A 21,209-nucleotide genomic window follows, 5' to 3' on the forward strand; every position below is an offset into this window, starting at 1 on the left:
GTTCAGTTTGTTCCTATTTTAAAACTTGTTTTGCTCTTTAAAATTTTGAATATTTGATTTGAGGTGTTCTTTTATGTCTGCATTTGTTATTTAATTATTTCTAATTTGTGATGGAGCCTTACATCTTTCCAGTGTGTTATCGCTATGGTTTTTGGTGTGTTTTCATCTACCCAAATTTTTCACTTTTAAAAACTCTATGTAAGTAACTTGGTATGAATGCTGGGTTCTTTTTTCTGTTCAGGTTATTTGTGATGGGTTTTACTGCACCAGCAATATAGACAGTTTTATTTTTGGGTGAGGCTGGGTGGTTTCTTCAGTCTCTTAGTTCAAGAGTTCCCTCTTTGTTGCTACAGTCAAATGCAGTTTTTTTTTTTTTTTTTTTTAATTTTATTTATTTATTTTTTTATCTATGGCTGTGCTGGGTCTTCGTTTCTGTGCGAGGGCTTTCTCCAGTTGCGGCAAGTGGGGGCCACTCCTCATCGCAGTGCGCAGGCCTCTCACCATCGCGGCCCCTCTTGTTGCGGAGCAGAGGCTCCAGACACGCAGGCTCAGCAATTGTGGCTCACGGGCCCAGTCGCTCCGCGGCATGTGGGATCCTCCCAGACCAGGGCTCGAACCCGTGTCCCCCGCACCGGCAGGCGGATTCCCAACCACTGCGCCACCAGGGAAGCCCCAAATGCAGTTTTTAAAATAAGTCCCCTCTCCCACATTGTTCTGTATTGGTTTAATAAGGCCTTGATCTTCAGTGCTGCCCTCTCCATCAAACCTTCAAGTGACACTTTCTCCTTCTAAGGTGTCTCCTTCTCCTCCAAAGCTATGCCTTACTAAAACTGCCACCTTTGGTCTTACAGACTTTCTGAGCCTCTACATTTTGACTCCCCAGTAGCCATTGCTCTCATCCACCATGTCTCTCAGTACTTCCTTTTGACCTCTGGCTTGGGTGAACTTGGGTAAATCCTGAATATTACCCATTCAGTCACCACGAGGACCCTGCTGTATTTTTCTTTTGGACAGTTCCCATTGGAACATGAGACTTCTGGTCTTCAGTGTTTATGCAATTACATGTAAATTAGAGTTTTTAGTTGTCTTATCTCTTTGTAATGCTCTGGGTGATTTTATTTGCTTCCTTTCTTGGCCTGTATGGTTTTTTTTTTTTTTTTATTAACTTATTTATTTTGGCTGAGTTGGATCTTTCTTGCTGCACGCGGGCTTTCTCTAGTTGTGGAGAGCGGGGGCTTCTCTTCGTTGCGGTGCGCGGGCTTCTCATTGTGGTGGCTTCTCGTTGCAGAGCACAGGCTCTAGGCGCGTGGGCTCAGTAGTTGTGACGCACGGGCTTAGTTGCTCCGCGGCATGTGGGATCTTCCCGGACCAGGGCTCGAACCCGTGTCCCCTGCATTGGCAGGTGGATCCTTAACCACTGCACCACCAGGGAAGCCCCAACCTGTTGTTATGAGGATTTGTGTAATGTTTAGAAATTAGGGGGCAGCCATTATCCTGTAAATCATTTCTGGTTTTATGTGTTATGCTTGAAAATAATAGTGCTTGCTTTAATATAATTTGCAGTTCAGGTTTTATATAATTGAGTAATTGGTTATACTTTTGTTGCTGTGTCCCCATGACCACTCCATTGTTTTCTTTAAACTCTTTGGGATTATTTATCATTGAAATAATTATGAGGTTCTATTAAATAGCTGACTTTCAATCATATGTATATACCTTGAGTTTTATTTAATTTTGTCCTATCCCTAAGCAATCAGAGTTCATAGCAGAGTTCTACTCATATTAAGCAGGAATCCTAAATTTGCCTCCAATTTTCTTTTCTCAAGTGACATAATTTAATGCTGGGGGGAAAAAAAAAGTAAGGTAAGAGAAGTCTGGCACGTTTTATAATGCATTAACAGGATTTTAGTATCCAGAAAGCAGATGGTGATTGTCACATTCAATTCTGTGGCTAGTAAGACCTCATCTGTAATTTTAACTTCTGGACCCAAAACTTGGAGAGATAAAGACCAACGACTCCGTAATGCTGACACACCACAAAAATATTGGTGTAAAATTCCCACAGACCTTTCTTGTCTTTTGTTCTGAGACTATGTACTTGTTACTTTAGATTTTTGAAGTGCCTTTTGTTTTGTGAAATACTGACAGATTTTTAAAAGATTGTTTATTTAGAAAAATAAAAATTAAGCAACCCCATTTTTAAAATAAATTTATTTATTTATTTTTTGGCTGTGTTGGGTCTTTGTTGCTGCGTGCTGGCTTTCTCTAGTTGCAGCAAGCGGGAGCTACTCTTTGTTGCGGTGCGAGGACTTCTCATTGCGGTGGCTTCTCTTGTTGTGGAGCACGGGATCTAGGCGTGCGGGCTCAGTAGTTGCGGCCCATGGGCTCTAGAGTGCAGGCTCAGTAGTTGTGGTGCACAGGCTTAGTTGCTCCGCGGCATGTGGGATCTTCCCGGACCAGGGATTGAACCCGTGTCCCCTGCCTTGGCAGGCGGATTCTTAACCACTGCGCCACCAGGGAAGTCCCCAACCCCATTTAAACTGTCTAATTTTTTGGAAATTTTACTAGTTTTATAAAATATACAAGTATAGGAACAATACTGTATCGACTTCAGAGGGTGGCACAAAAGGTCAAAGGACTTAAAACTTTCGTATAAGGAACAGCTAAAATTACAAAGATGTTTAGCTTGAATAAGAGAAAACTGAAGTCTTAAGAGCTAGAATCAGTTAACAGAAATTAGAGGGTGATAGAGTTTGGCTCAATATAGCTAAAAACATTTCAGTAGAGCAAGCTGGCGCCAACAAGAGCTGTGTGACCACTTGCACCAGATGACATTTACTATAGAATTAAGACAAACGTATTTTTAAAAATAGTATAAAACTAGGAGGGGGAAAAAATCATTCATAAGATTTGTTTTCATGGTTGTAATAGTTTGCCAGAAATTGTATGATATTAAAAGCTAACATATTGTCTGCAAATGGAAGCTCTAACTAAAAGAATTAAAGGAAAGGAAGGATAAAGGTAGTTTTTCAGCGTTCCTATGTTTTCTTTTCAAACAACATTTAAAAATTTAAAGTACCATTACCTACAGTGAAGTGCACAGGTTTTGAGTGTACTGTTCTGTTAGCTGTCTTGGACATGCTGCTCTTTAATTTTGACAAGTCACAGACCAGTGCAGCCTGTGGCCCTTTCAAGATGTAGAGCATTTACACCATCTCAGAAGAGACACCTTGTTCCTCCTGATTGTATATTTTAATTCAGTTTCTGCTTTCAGATTTCTCTGTAATCAGTCACACTGTGTTGGGTCTAAATATTTTAAGCCGTAACTGATACCGTAGTGCTTTATTTAAACATTTTATTGAGTGCTTACTCAGGTTCTTTTTATACATTTGTATTTAATTCTCACCTTAACCCTGCAAGGTTGTTAATGTCCACATTTTGCAGGTGACACAGTTGAGGCTCTAATAAGTTTAATTAAGCCAGTGATGCAAACCTGTCTAAGTGTTTTCTAAGATTTGAACTGTAGACTCTAGAGCAGCGTTGTCCAATAGAGTTTCTTGTGATGATGGAAATGTTCTGCATTTGAATTTCCCTGTGTTAGCCATTAGTCACATGTGGCTATTGAACACCTGAGATGTGGGTAGTGTGACTGAGGAGGTTTACTGAAGAATTTTAAATTTTATTTAATATTAGCTAATTAAAACGTTAAATAGCTATAGCTCTGAGTCTAAAGACTGTAGGTGCCCTTTCTCCATACCTGTCTGCTCTACAGAAGTAGGACTACTAAAAGTAGTTCTAGTACACTGGCACTACTAAGTGCTAGCCAGGCTCCTAGTAAGTTAATAAATGTTTCCTGAGTTGATTGTGGCATAGCTAAGGCTCATTTTCTTCTTAACTTTTTAATTGTGAAAATTTCAAACACATGAAAACAAAGACAATAATATAATGAACCTGTCTCCTTGGTTTGACAGTTACCAACTTTCAGTGCATTCTTTTTCATCTATGACTCCTACCCCCTGGATTATTTTGTCAAATCCCAGGCATCATTTCAAAATGGCTGACTTTTAAAGCTAAGTTTGGCTTTTATCATTTAGCTTGATTGGAGGCTGCATTCGTTTTAATCAGTTTTGATGGATAAAATGTTTTTTGTATTAGCTGAAGGAAAACAATAGAAAGGTGTATTTAATACTAAAGAAAATTATGTAATGTTAATGCCAAATCTAAATTGTATGTATTGGGACTTCCCTGGCGGTCCAGCGGTTAAGACTCCGTTTCCACTGCAGGGGACACGTGTCCGATCCCTGGTCAGGGAATTGATATCCTGCATGTCACCCGGTGTGGCCAAAACAAAACAACCCCACCCCCCATAAATTGTATGTATTATATTTAAATTTTATATGTCACTATCTTCTATTGATGTAAATAGCCTGGTTTCTTTATTTGCCACGTCACAGTTCTACTGTCAGTTCTGTTTTTAAAATCTTTGTAGTACTGGTTGGATCTGTCCTGCTAATGTGCCATCCAGTAGCTGGCCTGGGGCCTGGATGATGTATCTGTTAGTTCAGTTCTCAAAGTCTGGTGTGCTGTGAATAAGACTGCATGTTTGTGAACCCTGGAATTCATAAACAACTTTATGGGGTTGCTTTCCCCAGTTCCGCCTCCTCTGTGATCTTCCTGATAGTTTGTTTCCCTGGGGCTCCTCTTCTCATCCTCTGTCTAGAAAGCTGGGGTTCTAGTTATTTCGCTGTGCTGTGTACTTTTGTGATCATGCCCATATTTGGTTAGAGGTTTATCAATTTTATTGATCTTCTCAAAGAACCGGCTTTTGGTTTCACTGATTTCCTTTATTTTTCTCTTTTCTATTTCATTGTTTCTGTTCTTTTTTCTTTTGTTTCTTCTGCTTATGTTGAGTTTAATTTGCTCTTATTTTTCTACTTTCTTAAGGTGGAAGCTGATATGATAATTGGAGACCTTTTAGAATACAGGCTTTTTTCTGACTACTTTTATAATTTCTCTTTTGTCCTTACTTCTTAGCATTTGGATTGTGATGTGCCTCTTTTTTTGTTTGCTTTTTGTTTTGTTGTTTTCTTTTTTTTAGTTGATCCTGCTTGAAGTTTGTTGAGATTCTCGGTTCTGTGGGTTTAATAGTTTCCATTTCTCTATTGAGATTTCCTATTTGTTTTCTGATTATTTCATGTTTTCCTTTCAATCTTTTAATATTACTTAATAGTTACTGTTTTAATGTCTGTCTGCTATTTCTATCATTATTTCTGAATCTGTTTTTGTTGATTAATTTTTTTCTGTAGGTCATGGGTCACAATTTCCTGTTTCTTCACATTTCTAATAATTTTTGTTTTTCTGTAATGTGTATTATAGACACTAGGATATTGAGTATCTGGATCTTGTTGTCCTTTGTAATAGAGTCTTGTTTTGGCAGATGGTTAATTCGCTTGTGCATCAGCTTGTTCTTGTTTTTAAGCTTTAATAAAAGTGGGTCTAGATTATCCTTATTCCCAAGGTGTGGCATTTCTGGGTCTCTGATGAATCCTGGAGCGTTTAATGAAGTCTCTAACTGGATGTTTGGAACTCAGATGTCTCCCAGCCATGTATAAGCATCAATAGTTGTTCAGCTCATGCTACTTGGTAGTTGTTCTTGGCCAACTTGAGTAGAATTCTGCAGTGTGCCTGATCAATTTAATATTTGACCAAAACTCTTGTACAGATTTCTGAAATTTCATCTCTGTACAGTTCTTTCTGATACCCTGCTCCATAAGTTTCAGCTCTTCAGGCGTTTTCTATCTCAGATATCTGCTTAGGTCAGTAAGACTGCCATGTTCTACTTGTGTTCCTCCTCTCTATTCTGCAGTCTGGAAAATGCCTATAGGCAAAAAAAAAAAAAAAAAAAAGAAGATTTTCTTGGGATTTACCTTGTTTCCCTTCTAAGAGCACAGTCCTGTGTTGGCTATTGTCCAATGGCTGAAAATAATTATTTCATATTTACTTAACCAGTTTTATGCTTGGCAGGAGCATGAGCTGGTATCAGTTATTCCTAGACGTTTTAATAGTTTTTTTTTTTTTTTTTAATTTTATAGCTACTTTATTTATTTATTTATTTATTTTTGGCTGTGTTGGGTCTTCGGTTCGTGCGAGGGCTTTCTCTAGTTGCGGCAAGCGGGGGCCACTCTTCATCGCGGTGCGGGGACCGCTCTTCATCGCGGTGCGCGGGCCTTTCACTATCGCGGCCCCTCCCGTTGCGGGGCACAGGCTCCAGACGCGCAGGCTCAGTAGTTGTGGCTCACGGGCCCAGCCGCTCCGCGGCATGTGGGATCTTCCCAGAACAGGGCTCGAACCCGTGTCCCCTGCATTAGCAGGCAGACTCTCAACCACTGCGCCACCAGGGAAGCCCCCCTAGACGTTTTAGAAGCAGGAGTCTCAGTGTATGGTGCCAGCATTTAGCACACAGGATTTGAACAGTTCATTCTGTTTGAATTATATCCTGTTTTGCTTTACTGTTTCTGTAGCACAGTGTTAATATTTTAAAATTTAGCTGCTAATGAAAGCTAACCGTCTACAATATTCTAATATTTTTGAAACTATTATGTTTAATTTTGAATTAACGTATGTTCATGTTACAGGCAAGGTGACAAACAGAATACTATGGCATTCATTCCATACCAAGGGAACCCCTTATTTGTAATTCTGAAATTTCAAGAACTCCCCAAACACAAGAATTTCAGAGATGGGATTGTAGACATGTATTTTTATTTAATTTGCATATTCTACTATGGAGAACTTAACATGTCTGCCCACAATGTCGTTTTACAAAGCCTGTTTTAAATGAATTGATGTGAAACCTTTGGTCAAAGTATACTGTATGTAGTATTTGCATCTCTCTTAACCTAAATAAAAGTAAATTCTCTAAAGATTTACTTTAAGTCTACAGGTTTGATTAAAGCAGCATTAAGTATCTTATGGTTTAAAAAAAAAAAAAAGAATCTTATCATGGTAGCTTTATTCCCATGATTCTGTAGAATTAACTTTGGTGATAGTGTTACATGGGATTTTTAAAAACAAGCAAATTATTTTTTTCATTTTGTACATTTACGCGTTTTGAATAGTTCAAAAAAGGACTTCTTATGATTATATCTTCTGTTATACTTTAAGACTGCTTTTATAAGATTCCATTTTGATTAGACAGAAACCTGTGTTAAAGCTGAATTATACATAGATCTGGCCTTATATGTTTGGAGGAAAGAAATTGTTGAATATGATATACTACTTCCTATTTTTCTTGTAAACCCTGTATGCTGCTAGAGTTTATCTTTGGGCAAGAGCAGAAGTTTCAAGGACATTTTTTGGGGTAAAGTAAATTGAATGTTTGCTGTTACTTTTTCCATTAAACTGTGAGAATACTACTCTCATTTGTTATGAGTGACCTGTTGTAAGAGTAGTGCTTTTAGGAAAAAAAGAGATTGAGGTCTGCTTCCTTAAATGCACACTGAATGGTATGCCATTCTCAATTATTTTTATGGGTCACCTTGACAGAAGATAATTGGGTTAGTGGCATTGAGTATAATTTCAATATGAGCAGCCGCCAAATTTCATTAATTGGGAGCATAATCATTAGGAACTGAAACTTAGTTACTTTTGTGAAGTTTGATAAAATAAAAAACTAAGTGTATAGTATTATTATCTCATTCAAAGAAAGTGGAGTTCGGTTTTTCATTTTCATTTGGTAAACTCAGTTATTTGGGGGAATTATCAAATTGGTTAATCTGTGTGTGTTCATTTTTGTCACCTTATTTTTGGCATTTTTATTGCCTATTTGATTATAGTACTGAGTAAGCAAAGGAACAAAAGGTGAGATAAAAGTTGAATTTGTTGATTAGAAGATCTGTTAAAAGATGAAAACTCTTGGCTTTAATAATATTTATGTTAATAAAATGTAATAAAATTTCTGTATGTGATGGAAAGAGCTCTTAACTGGGACTCAGAGGACCTAGACTGTTAGGCCCGCCAACACTAACTAGGAATTTTGCCACTAACTAGGTTTGTAATCTCTGGCAACAGATGCACGAGGACCCCATGCAGATTTTTGGATGTCTTTCTCTGAATAGTTCCATCACTTTCAGTACTCTGCCTTGCAGAATACCTCAGCCTCCGTGAACTTCAATCTTTGTTTCTTCAACTCTGTGGACTGTTGTGCTCTGCTTCGGATCCTTCTCCCTGTGCTATGATCTGTAAAACAGTGACATTACCAAGTGTATCATGTCCCCCCAACCCGTGGTTCACAATCCTGCACTGCCTGTTGTCCAATGTCTGGCAACAGTTATTTTATATATTTTGTCTGGTTTTGTTGTTTACGTTAGAAGGACAAGTTCAGCCTCACTCCATCATGGCTAAAAGTGGAAGTTCCCTTACTACGTTTTTACAGAAATAAATTTTTAGAGAGCAAATTGAGGGTTTTAAGAATAGTGTACTTAGGGGGCTTCCCTGGTGGCGCAGTTGTTAAGAATCTGCCTGCCAATGCAGGGGACACGGGTTCGAGCCCTGGTCTGGGAAGATCCCACATGCCGCAGAGCAACTAAGCCTGTGCCCCACAACTACTGAGCCTGCGCTCTAGAGCCCGCGAGCCACAACTACTGAAGCCTGCGTGCCACAACTACTGAAGCCTGCGTGCCTAGAGCCCGTGCTCTGCAACAAGAGAAGCCACTGCGATGAGAAGCCCGCACACCGCAACAAAGAGTAGCCTCTGCTCACCACAACTGGAGAAAGCCCATGTACAGCAATGAAGACCCAATGCAGCCAAAAATAATAAATAAATAAATTTATTTTAAAAAGAAAGAATAATGTACTTAAACTGTTCTTTGTATGTATGTAGTTCCTGGAAAACTGTGACAAGTTAGGAGTGTCACTTTTAATTAGCCTAGTCTTTACATCATATTAACAAATTAAGGAATAAAAACCATATGATCATCTCAATAGATTCAGAAAAAGCTTTTAACAAAATTCAACACCCATTTATGATAAAAACTCTCCAGAAAATGGGCATAGAGGGAACCTACCTCAACATAATGAAGGCCATATATGACAAACTCATGGCAAACATCATACTCAATGGTGAAAAACTGAAAACATTTCCACTAAGATCAGGAACAAGACAAGGATGTCCACTCTCACCACTCTTATTCAACATAGTTTTGGAAATCCTAGCCATAGCAGCCAGAGAAGAAAAAGAAAAGGAATACAAATTGGAAAAGAAGAAGTAAAACTGTCACTGTTTGCAGATGCCATGATACTATACATAGAAAATCCTAAAGATGCCACCAGAAAACTCCTAAAACCAACCAATGAATTTGGTAAAGTTGCAGGATACAAAATTAATGCACAGAAATCTCTGGCATTTCTATACACTAACAACGAAAAATCAGAAAGAGAAATTAAGGAAACACTCCCATTTACCATAGCAACAGAAAGAATAAAATACCTAGGAATAAACCTACCTAAGGAGGTGAAAGACTTATACTTACAAAACTATACAACACTGATGAAAGAAGTCAAAGATGACATAAACAGGGCTTCCCTGGTGGCGCAGTGGTTGAGAATCTGCCTGCCAATGCAGGGGCACGGGTTCAAGCCCTGGTCTGGGAAGATCCCATATGCCACGGAGCGGCTAGGCCCGTGAGCCACAATTACTGAGCCTGCGCGTCTGGAGCCTGTGCTCCGCAACAAGAGAGGCCACGATAATGAGAGACCCGCGCACCGCGATGAAGAGTGACCCCCACTTGCCACAACTAGAGAAAGCCCTCACACAGAAACGAAGACCCAACACAGCCATAAATAATAAATAAATAAATTAAATAAAATAAAAGGCAAAACTGTAGTTCCCAGAGGCTCTCATTATTAAAAAAAAAAAAAAAAAAGATGACATAAACAGATGGAGAAATATACCATGTTCTTGAATTGGAAGAATCAGTATTGTGAAAATGACTATACCAACCAAAGCACTCTACAGATTCAGTGCAATCCCTATGAAACTACCAATGGCATTCTTCACAGAATTAGAACAAAAAATTTTACAATTCGTATGGAAACACAAAAGATCCCGAATAGCCAAAGCGATCTTGAGAAAGAAAAATGGAACTGGAGGAATCAGGCTCCCCGACTTCAAACTATACTACACAGCTACAGTAATCAAGACAGTGTGGTACTGGCACAAAAACAGAAATATAGATCAGTGGTACAGGATAGAAAGCCCAGAGATAAACCCATGCACATATGGTCACCTAGTTTATGACAGAGGAGGCAAAAACATACAATGGAGAAAAGACAGCCTCTTTCTTCAATAAGTGGTGCTGGGAAAACTGGACAGCTACATGTAAAAGAATGAAATTAGAACACTACCTAACACCACACACAAAAATAAACTCCAAATGGATTAAAGAGCTAAATGTAAGACCAGACACTATAAAACTCTTAGAGGAAAACATAGGAAAAACACAGGAAAAACACTCTTTGGTACAAACCACAGCAAGATCTTTTGTGACCCACCTCCTAGAGTAATGGAAATAAAAACAAAAATAAACAAATGGGACCTAATTAAACTTAAAAGCTTTTGCACAGCAAAGGAAACCATAAACAAGACAAAAAGCAACCCTCAGAATGGGAGAAAGTATTTGCAAATGAAACAACAGACAAATGATTAAACTCCAAAATATAAAAACAGCTCATGGAGCTCAATATCAAAAAAACAACAATTCAATTAAAAAATGGGCAGAAGACCTAAGTAGACATTTCACCAAAGAAGACATACAGATGGCAAAGACATACAGATGGCCAAGAGGCACATGAAAAGATGTTCAAAATCACTAATTATTAGAGAAATGCAAATCAAAACTACAATGAGGTATCACCTCACACCAGTCAGAATGGCCATTATCAAAAAATCTAGAAACAATAAATGCTGGAAAGGGTGTGGTGAAAAGGGAACCCTCCTGCATTGTTGGTGGGAATGTAAATTGATAGAACCACTATGGAGAACAGTATGGAGGTTCCTTAAAAAACTAAAACTAAAAAAAAAAAAAAAAAAAAAAAACTAAAAATAGAACTACCATATGACCCAGCAATCCTACTACTGGGCATATACCCTGAGAAAACCGTAATTCAAAAAGAGACATGTACCACAGTGTTCATTGCAGCACTATTTACAATAGCCAGGACATGGAACCAACCTAAATGTCCATTGACAGATGAATGGATAAAGATGTGGCACATGTATACAATGGAATATTACTCAGCCATAAAAAGAACGAAATTGAGTTATTTGTAGTGAGGTGGATGGACCTAGAGTCTGTCGTACAGAGTGAAGTAAGCCACAAAGAGAAAAACAAATACCGTATGCTAACACATATATATGGAATCTAAAAAAAAAGGTACTGATGAACCTAGCTAGCTGCAGGGCAGGAATAAAGAGGTAGACATAGAGAATGGACTTGATGACATGGGGTGGGAGGGGGAAGCTGGGGTGAAGTGAGCGTAGCATGGACATATATACACTACCGAATGTAAAATAGTTAGCTAGTGGGAAGCAGCAGCGGAGCACAGGGAGATCAGCTCAGTGCTTTGCGATGACCTGGAGAGGTGGGATAGGGAGGGTGGGAGGGAGGGAGGCTCGAAAGGGAGGGGATATGGGGACATGTGTATGCATGTGGCTGATTCCCTTTGTTGTACAACAGAAACTAACACAGCACTGTGAAGCAATTATACTCCAATAAAGATCTATAAAAAAAAAAAAGAATAGTGTGCTTAAACTATTCTTTGTATGTATGTAGTTCCTGGAAAACAGTGACAAGTTAGGAGTGTCACTTTTAATTAGCCTAGTCTTTATGTCATAGCTTCCTTTAATGGTTTTTACTAATATTTTAATTATTATAAGAAAAATTATTTTTAGGCTTTCTGCTAAGTAAATAGGAACACTAAATTTAGTTGCTTAGTCGTATGTTTCTTTGGCTGCATATGGTTACGTTACTGCTTCTGCTCTCCCCTCCCTCGTATCCCCCAGATCACTTTGCCTGTTGATTGTGGGAAGGGCTGAGAGTTAGGAAGCTATTGCAGAGAAACTAGGACTGATGGATCTACTAGAGAATGGAAGTGTCAGGGAAGGAAAGCACAGAGGATAATTAGGTTTTTTGCTTCATCATCTGAGTGAGGGTGAGTTGAGGGAAGGGCATCTCTTGAGACAGTGAAGACTTGGTGAATAGATTCTGGGGGGAAAATCAGTTGTGTTTTGGATAGTGTATTAGGTTTGAGATGTGAACAACAAAATAGAGATGGTGAGTACCTAGTTGATTATAAGACAGCTCTGTAGTTGGCTCTGTCATTGAGCTTTAAGCAGTTGATTTCATGGTGCTGAATGTAAAATTTTACATTTTTGTTTCTCCACATTTTTCTATGATTTTATTATCATTTGCATTAACTACCCCTCCCAGATTTTGAATGTATTGTTTTAAAAATTGTGAGTAAAATTTGTTTAAACTTATGACAGTGAAATCTGGCATAGAGTACCATATCTTTAAGATGTTTTCTGTAATGAATACAGTGCTTTAAAAATAATTATTGTTATGAAAGCACATGGTGATACTTAAAAGTCAGATAGCACTAAAAGGTTTATGATGAAAAAGAATTTGTCAACTCACCCCCCCTCCCCATCCCCTCCATACCTTCCCACACCAGAATCAAGCACCCTCAGTCCTTCTAGCTATTTTCTCTGGTATTTGCTTTTCTGTTGCTTAGTAATATAACATTATTTCTTTCTTCTTTTTTAAAATATTTATTTATTTATTTGACTGCGCCAGGTCTTAGGTTGTGGCACGCAGAATCTTCGTTGCGGCACGCATGATCTTTAGTAGCGGCATGAGAATTCTTAGTTGTGGCATGTGGGATCTAGTTCCCTGACCAGGGATCAAACTCGGGCCCCCTGCATTGGGAGCATGGAGTCTTAGCCACTGAACCACCAGGGAAGTCCCTATAACATTATTTCTCATGACTTTTAGACATTTATTGACTTCTGTTTATGGAAAATGAGGGCTTGGAACTTCATCATTCACACATTTGCTCACTTGTCTTTCTCTCTTTATACTTATATCACAATATTTTGATAAACCAGTATTAAATATTTACATTTTTATAACTATACATGTATTTTTTTATTGTTGAGCCAAATATTACGCTAAGACCACTAAGACCACCACACTCTCTTATATAAGCCTTTATTTCTCCTGGAGCTAATACCTATCTTACTTATTCAGTTGCCTGGTTTTCTATAGACCCATTGCTCATTTTCCCCAAATGTGCCTGTATTTCTGTCAGGTGCTTATAAATAAAATTTTCCATTTTTGTCCTTGATAGAAACCTATTCCATGGTGGCCATTGGCGTCCTGTTTTATTTTGGAGTGGTTGTTCTCTAGTTCTTTTTTCTGCATTAGATTACTTATTTACTAAGTCCCATGTTATCTTTTTTGTTTTGATTCCTTTTAAATAGCTTCCTAAGGAAGAGTGCAGAGAGATAAAATTTTAACTTTCTGAGAAGCTTTAAACTGTCATTTTACTTATATATACTTGGTTGACAGTTTAACTAGGTAAGGAATTCTGAATTTTGAAGGCTGTGTGTAGTTTTATAGCTTTTAGCAATATTCCATTGTTACTTTGGAGTAAAAGTTCAGTGCTATTCTGGTAACAGATCTTTTTTATGTGACTTGTTTTTTTCTCTCTGGAAGGTTTTTTTTTTTTTTTTTTGGCTGTGTTGGGTCTTCGTTGTTGCGCATGGGCTTTCTCTAGTTGTGGTGAGCGGGGGCTACTCTTCTTTGCATTGCGCAGACTTCTCATTGTGGTGGCTTCTCTTGTTGCGGAGCACGGGCTCTAGGCGTGCAGGCTTCAGTAGTTGTGGCACGTGGGCTCAGTAGTTGTGGCTCGCAGGCTCTAGAGCTCAGGCTCAGTAGTTGTGGCACACGGGCTTAGTTGCTCTGCGGCATGTGGGATCTTCCTGGGCCAGGGCTCGAACCCTTGTCCCCTGCATTGGCAGGCGGATTCTTAACCACTGCGCCGCCAGGGAAACCCCTGTCTCTGGAAGTTTTTTGTTTTTTTTTTTTTTTAATTTTATTTATTTATTTATTTATGGCTGTGTTGGGTCTTCGTCTCTGTGCCAGGGCTTTCTCTAGTTGCGGCAAGTGGGGACCACTCTTCATCGCGGTGCGCGGGCCTCTCACTATCGTGGCCTCTCCCGTTGCGGAGCACAGGCTCCAGACGCGCAGGCTCAGCAATTGTGGCTCACGGGCTTAGTCGCTCCGCAGCATGTGGGATCTTCCCAGACCAGGGCTCGAACCCGTGTCCCCTGCATTGGCAGGCAGATTCTCAACCACTGCGCCACCAGGGAAGCCCCTCTGGAAGTTTTTAAGGACCATTATTTCCAGGCTTTGAATTTTCATTATGGTGTGCCATAGTGTGGGTCTTTTTTCCCCTTTGTTAATTTGCATGCACTTGTTTGTCCCTTGTGGCTTCAGAGACTTGTTTCCTTCAGCAAAAAGAAAATGTTATTTTAAAATATAATTTCTACACCTTTCTTTTTTTTTCCAGTTTTCATATTATTAACACTTGTTGGACCTTTTGGAGTAAGCTAATGATTTTCTTATTTTTTCTAATGTATATTTTGTCCCTTTGTCTTGCTTTTACTTTCTGTATTTGAACCTTCCTTTTTTTTTTTTTTTTTTTTTTTAAATTTTGGCTGCACAGTGTGGCTTGCGATATCCAGTTCCCTGAGCAGGGATTGAACCCCGGTCACTGCAGTGACAGTGTCGAATCCTAACCACTAAGCCACCAGAGAACTCCCTGTATTTTTTTTTTTAAACTGCGTTTTAGTGGGATTTAGGAGAATATGGAAATAACGTGATCATTTTGTTGTATTTAACAGAATCAAAAATTTAGCACCGAATTTAAAATTGTTTGCATTTCTTGCTAAACTTAAAGTTTTCTCTTTTGTTTTGACAGAGATGTTATGAACATAAACAGTACAGAAATGGATTGAAATTCTGTAAACAAATCCTCTCTAACCCCAAATTTGCTGAGCATGGAGGTAAGTGTAAATACTGTACACTTGCTTGTAAGCGTAAGTAGGTAAGGCTTTGCTTACTTGTCTGGTTTCACTTATTTGGGTTCTGTTAATCCCAGCTGCCTAGGCTGTTTTCCAGAGAGAATGGACCTTCTTATCCTTGACTCCTGTGAGATGTTTAATACTAATACTTTGAATTTATTGTCGAGAAAATGATAACACAGTCTACTTGAGTTCTGATTTATTCCTATTCTGAATATTAGCACCATAGGAAAGGCAAAAGAACCTAGTAAGACAAATATGCTAATTTAAGTTTAATAAATAAGTTTATTTAAAATGTTACAAGAAAATTTTGCTTGAGAACTTTGGTTGAGCTAGAGAAATTTTATTCCTTACAATAAGCTTATTCAGAAAGTATCCATTTGGGTCTTTGCTCATGAACCAGCACCTTCTTATTTAGCATTGTATCTTAATTAGTTTTTCAAGACAGTCATGTTTAAGACATGATTTTGAAAGTTTACATAGCTTTTGCCTGTGTGAGGGTAGAAAATTGGACAGTGAGATGTTTGTAGGATAAACTTGTAAAGAAGCAAAGGAAAAATAAGCTTTCACAGGTCTGATTTGTAGTTAGGAAACATGGCTCTTTGTTAATTAATTTGATAATGTTCTCTAAGTATTGAAGAGGGAGAGAGCAATAGTTCCCTGTTAGCTATCTTTACTCTCGCGTACTTTCACTATAGTAATAAAATTGTTTAAAGATGGAAAGCAGTGGGAATAAAGTATCTAAAATTTTCTCTCTCCATTTCCTTGTTAAAAAATAGTTTTGCTAGCCGATTGGATATTAGGTTGTTTTATATTCATTCCAAAAGTATGCATAACGGTAATATAACTTTTAGTCGTATAGTCACCATAGAGTTTCAGTACAGCAGAGTACCAACTTTCATTGTGTCTAAAATGCAATTTCCCTTCATATTTTAACATATCTGAAATCAGGTTGCATATGAAGTATCATAATTTAATTGAAAATACTTTTTTTTAATGTATTTTTTTTAAACGCATTGTTTACTTTGTTTATTTATTTATTTATTTTTGGCTGTGTTGGGTCTTCATCTCTGTGCCAGGGCTTTCTCTAGTTGCGGCAAGCGGGGGCCGCTCTTCATCGCGGTGCGCGGGCCTCTCACTATCGCGGCCTCTCCCGCTGCGGAGCACAGGCTCCAGACGCGCAGGCTCAGCAATTGTGGCTCACGGGCTCAGCTGCTCCGCGGCACGTGGGATCTTCCCAGACCAGGGCTCGAACCCGTGTGCCCTGCATTGGCAGGCAGACTCTCAACCACTGCACCACCAGGGAAGCCCGAAAATACTTTTTAACAGTACATAAGTTTATGATTGTTCTACACTTACTGACAACCTGGGTTTTCATTAATTAAGACACTTGAAGTTGTTTCTTGCAAGAATAGATTTTACCTGTTTAACAACAAAGTGTTACTTTCTACAGTACCTTGCTAATTTGGCTACTTGCCAAATATATTTTGTTTGTTTGCTTCCTTTTCCTTTAAATTTATGCATGATTTTTGATGATTTTGTACACATTTTTTTCCTTCTTTTTTTTTTTGCTTCTGTTTCTTTATCTGTGTTTTACTATAAATGTTGACTTTTCCTCAGGATAATATGTTTAATCCTTATCTTTTATTCCTAATTAATTTTTCTATAAATTTTAAATTGTAGTCCTAAAAGGCAAATTAATCATAATGAATATTTTATATTCATTTGTGTTTCATAGAATATACATTATGATATTAGAAATATTGTTTTTCACTTTCTGAAAATATTTTCCTCAACTCTTTTTTAATCTGTGGATTGTGAACGGACAGGTGTTTGACATCTTCTTTTACTTGTATATTTAATAGTAATCCCAAAAAATCATTTTAAAATAAATTTATGAAAACCAGAAATGTAATTTATGTGTATATTTAAATAGTTGAACAGTGAATTTAACCTTTATGTAACTTGGGTTCACAGAGATAGTCTGTTTCAAGATAAAGTTTTTCATACTTTAAAGTAGTGATTTAATAAGGTCATGGAATTCCCCTGAACAGTAGGAAAATCATTTTATCTTGTTAGCATATGGATTACCAGATATTCATGCATTTTTGTATCTTTTTAAATAAAAAAAAAAAATCTAGGGAGGCCTACAGTATAGAAATGTGTAGTTACTTCATTTGTCAATTTAACAAATATTTTAATTCTTTAAAAACCTGGACATTTTCCCAGGAATCTCCTTGAAGTTTTAAATATTTAGGATAATGTAACATTTGTTTTTGAGATTATGGTTACCGTTTTTGTTGTTGTTAGTTATCTTTAAATTCCTTTTCTTTTTTCTTCCTTTTCTTCTTTTTCTTTTTTTTAAAAATAGAAACCCTGGCTATGAAAGGATTAACATTGAACTGTTTGGGAAAAAAGGAAGAAGCTTATGAATTGGTTCGTAGAGGTTTGAGAAATGACTTGAAGAGTCATGTGTGTATCCTTTTTGTATATTTAAGGGTTGGATTGTGGTGTCTTGAGCTAAGGCAGCAATTTGGGAGTCAGAAGCTTTAGATCTCTCTTACTGTGTAACTCCAGAGAAGATGGTTCTTTCTTCAGTTGAATAATAGCAACTGCCTTCATTCAGGAAACATTTTTGTATACCTACCATGTTCTACCATTGTATCTAGTCACAGATAAATGGGACTTGCCTTTTAAAATATCTATGAAAGCTCTTCCCACACTTAAAAAAAGAGGTACCCTGCCGATTTCATCATAGCATGAATTTAGAGAAGGATATACGATAAGGAGTATGAGAAGGCAGTAGAGTATACTGATTGAGAGCCCAGGGTTTGGAGTAGGCTTCACTTTGGTTTGAATCTCAGCTCAGCTTCTTTCTAACTGTGATCTTAGGGCTTAGTTTCCTTATGTGTTAAATGAGAATACTCATACCCACTTCACTGGGGTGGTGTAAAGATTTAATGATGCTTAACATAGTCCCTGATAATGCTGTACTGTGTGAGGTGAATTTTATTAAGGGAAGTGTGAGAGTAGGATCAAGTACAAATGTCTGAGGGAAGATAGAGAAAAAATTGTGGGTTACTGTTTTTTAAATAGTTTTTAACATATTTCTTTACCTATTTTGTTGGCTAACACAATGAAGTGCTGAAACACTTAGCAAATTTTCAAGTGTTAGTCTGGAATAATACAGACTAAGAAAAGATATGGATTTTGCTGTCAAGGATCTTATAGTCTAGTGAAGGAAGATACTTGGTAGAAGCTTAACACTTCTGAGTATTACATAAAATGTTATAATTTGTTCAACAATTATCACTAATCCAGTAAAGCAGAAGTGAGTGAGTTGAGAGTAACCAGAAACTGAAAAGGTAAGCAAAGGATTAAGTAATAAGATTTTGTAGCTATCTTTTCATCATTTTAATGTTGGTGCAGTGTTCTATATGTACTTGCCATGCTTTATTTAACTGGGTTCCTCTTGATGAACATAAATTTCTTTAAATTTTTAGCAGTGTTAAACTCCTTGAGGATAGATTTTTAGAAGAAGAAGATTCAAGGCAGTTAAAAGGTGTTGCAGTGCTCAAGAGAGTTGATCAAGTCCTGAAATGGGGGTGCGGGGAATAGGAAGGTAGGTAATGGGTGCCATATTATGAAGGGTAGTGTATCTCAGGCTTTTTAAAACCATGTTTCAACCAACTGAGAAGATTTGTTAACCTTTACTTTGTCATTTGCATAATGAAAATGAAGATTATTTTCAAATAAAATTTATAACATTATATATGTATTTTCAGTTATACATGTCACCCTAGAAATTCTGTATTTACTGACTCTGTTAAGGAGTGTAGAAGTTGTTAGATTGAAAAGTTGGAATCTGATCTGAGAGAGAAACATTACTCATTTCTGGAAAGGGAAGTAGACTTTCTTCTTTTGATTGTGTGTGTTTTAGAAAGGTTACTCTGGCAGGTGAGAGTAAAAGCAGAGAGACTGAAGGCAGGAGGATGGGTGACTTGCAGTAATCAAGATCTAAAGTGAAAAAGACCTGTATTAGGGGAGTGGGATTATTTACATATTTTCCCCCCTTTGTAGCACAGTTTTACAGCCTACTGTAATTTTGCTTACTTATCTGTATCCCTTACTAGACTTTAAGTTCTTTGAATAGGAGACTGTCCATTTTGGCCACCTGCACCCTAAATTTAAGTGGTTGATTTTTAGGAACTTTATACTGCACTAAGGGTCTGTCCCAATGACCTTGTTAGCTAAGGAAAAGAAAATACACTTGATTTAAAACAATTACATGTCATGGATACCCATTCCCTCTTTTTCCTTTTAAAAGTAAAGATAATTCTTAATATTTATTGAGCATTTATTTTTGTGCAAGCCAGTGAGCACTTTATATGTTATTCCATTTTGTCACCAAACTGCTGTGCTTTGCTGTATAGGCTTTCTATTTATTTATATTTTATAATTGAGGAAACATAAGATTAAATTAACTTGTTTAAGGTCACAGAGCTAATAAGGCAGGCTAGACCTGTTTTCTCTGGCTCGAAGAGCTGTGCTTTTTCCCCCCACTGTATCAGACTACCTTCTGTCTTTATATTCTCTCTGTTTTTTAAGCTTGTAATTTTATAAATAGATGTAGTTTTCTGAGTTTCATAGAGAATATTATTGGAACTTTATTTCTTGACCTGGAGGTTGTATCCTTAACTAAATCCTTTAGGTTGGCATGTTTATGGCCTTCTCCAGAGGTCAGACAAGAAATACGATGAAGCCATTAAGTGTTACAGAAATGCGCTAAAATGGGATAAAGACAATCTTCAAATCTTAAGGGACCTTTCTTTACTACAGATTCAAATGCGAGATCTTGAGGGTTACAGGGTAAGTAGAGAATTTTTTTATTCTAAGGAGGAAATATTGTTTAAATACTTAAAACTTTTTTTGAGTACTTTCTGATAACAAGTTTTCCATTAAAAAAAAATTTAATTGAATCTTGCTCTCTTCCCCCAGTAGTGATTGTGTTTATGACTGGACTAATCAGATTTAAAAATTATTTTACTGTGAGGCAGAGTTGGATGACTGTATTAAGATTGAGTTAATCAATTCAGTGAAAAGTTAACATTTTTATATATTTTTTGTTTGTTTATTCCTTTTACCTTCATAGAGACTAATATTCTGTCTTAGTAGCTACATTGTGTGTGCAGGGGGGGGGGGATTTCCTTCCAGTTTTATTCAAATATAATTGACATACAGCACTGTATAAGTTTTAAGGTGTAACAGCATAATGATTTTGTTTACATCATGAAATGTTACCACAGTAAAGTTTAGTAAGCATTCATCATCTTATATAGATACAAAGTAATAGAAAAAGGAAAAATTATATTTGTTCCTGGTGCTGAGAACTCTTAGGGTTTACTCTTGTAAACAGTTTCCACATATAACATACAGAAATGTTATTATATTAATCATATTGTACATTACACCCCTAGTACTTAATTTATCTTACAATTGGATGTGTGTACCTTTGACCACATTCATTTAATACCCCGTTCTCCCCATGGCACTCCCATTCCCACCTCTGGTAACCACAAATCTGATTTCTTTTTCTCTGAGTTTGGTTGGTTGGTTGGAGTTTTTGAAGTTTAATTGCCCTATGATGCTATATTAGTTCCTGGTGCACAACATAGTGTTCTGTATTTTTCTGCATTACAAAATGATTACCACTGTAGCTATATTTTAACCCTTAAATCAGTCTATTAAATCAGATTTATTTAGTCCCTCTTTTTATTTTTCCATGTAGTACCTGTTGAGTTGTTTTCTATAGATCTTAGCTCAGTAGTTGGGCACTGTATTTTAAAAAAGTGGTTTTTTTCCTTTGTACTATCTTTTTTTTTAATTTTTAAATTTAATTTAATTTATTTTTTTATACAGCAGGTTCTTATTAGTCATCAATTTTATACACATCAGTGTCTACATGTCAATCCCAATCGTGCAATTCAGCACACCACCATCCCCACCCCCCCACCCCCCCACGCGGCTTTCCCCCCTTGGTGTCCATACATTTGTTCTCTACATC

General features: G+C 37.3%; 1 protein-coding gene across 2 annotated transcripts in view; it reads left to right on the forward strand.

Moving 5' to 3' along the window:
- Positions 1 to 21,209, forward strand: part of NAA15 (N-alpha-acetyltransferase 15, NatA auxiliary subunit) — a 77,382-nt gene that overhangs the window by 10,780 nt on the left and 45,393 nt on the right. For both annotated transcript variants that reach the window (XM_036852924.1, XM_036852925.1), the window contains exons 2-4: positions 15,043 to 15,127; positions 17,517 to 17,621; positions 19,857 to 20,014. In XM_036852924.1, the coding sequence (XP_036708819.1) occupies positions 15,043 to 15,127; positions 17,517 to 17,621; positions 19,857 to 20,014 (348 nt within the window). The remainder of the gene's footprint in view (positions 1 to 15,042; positions 15,128 to 17,516; positions 17,622 to 19,856; positions 20,015 to 21,209) is intronic.

The sequence above is a fragment of the Balaenoptera musculus genome, chromosome 5 (genome assembly GCF_009873245.2).
Source record: "Balaenoptera musculus isolate JJ_BM4_2016_0621 chromosome 5, mBalMus1.pri.v3, whole genome shotgun sequence".
Lineage (NCBI taxonomy): Eukaryota > Metazoa > Chordata > Mammalia > Artiodactyla > Balaenopteridae > Balaenoptera > Balaenoptera musculus.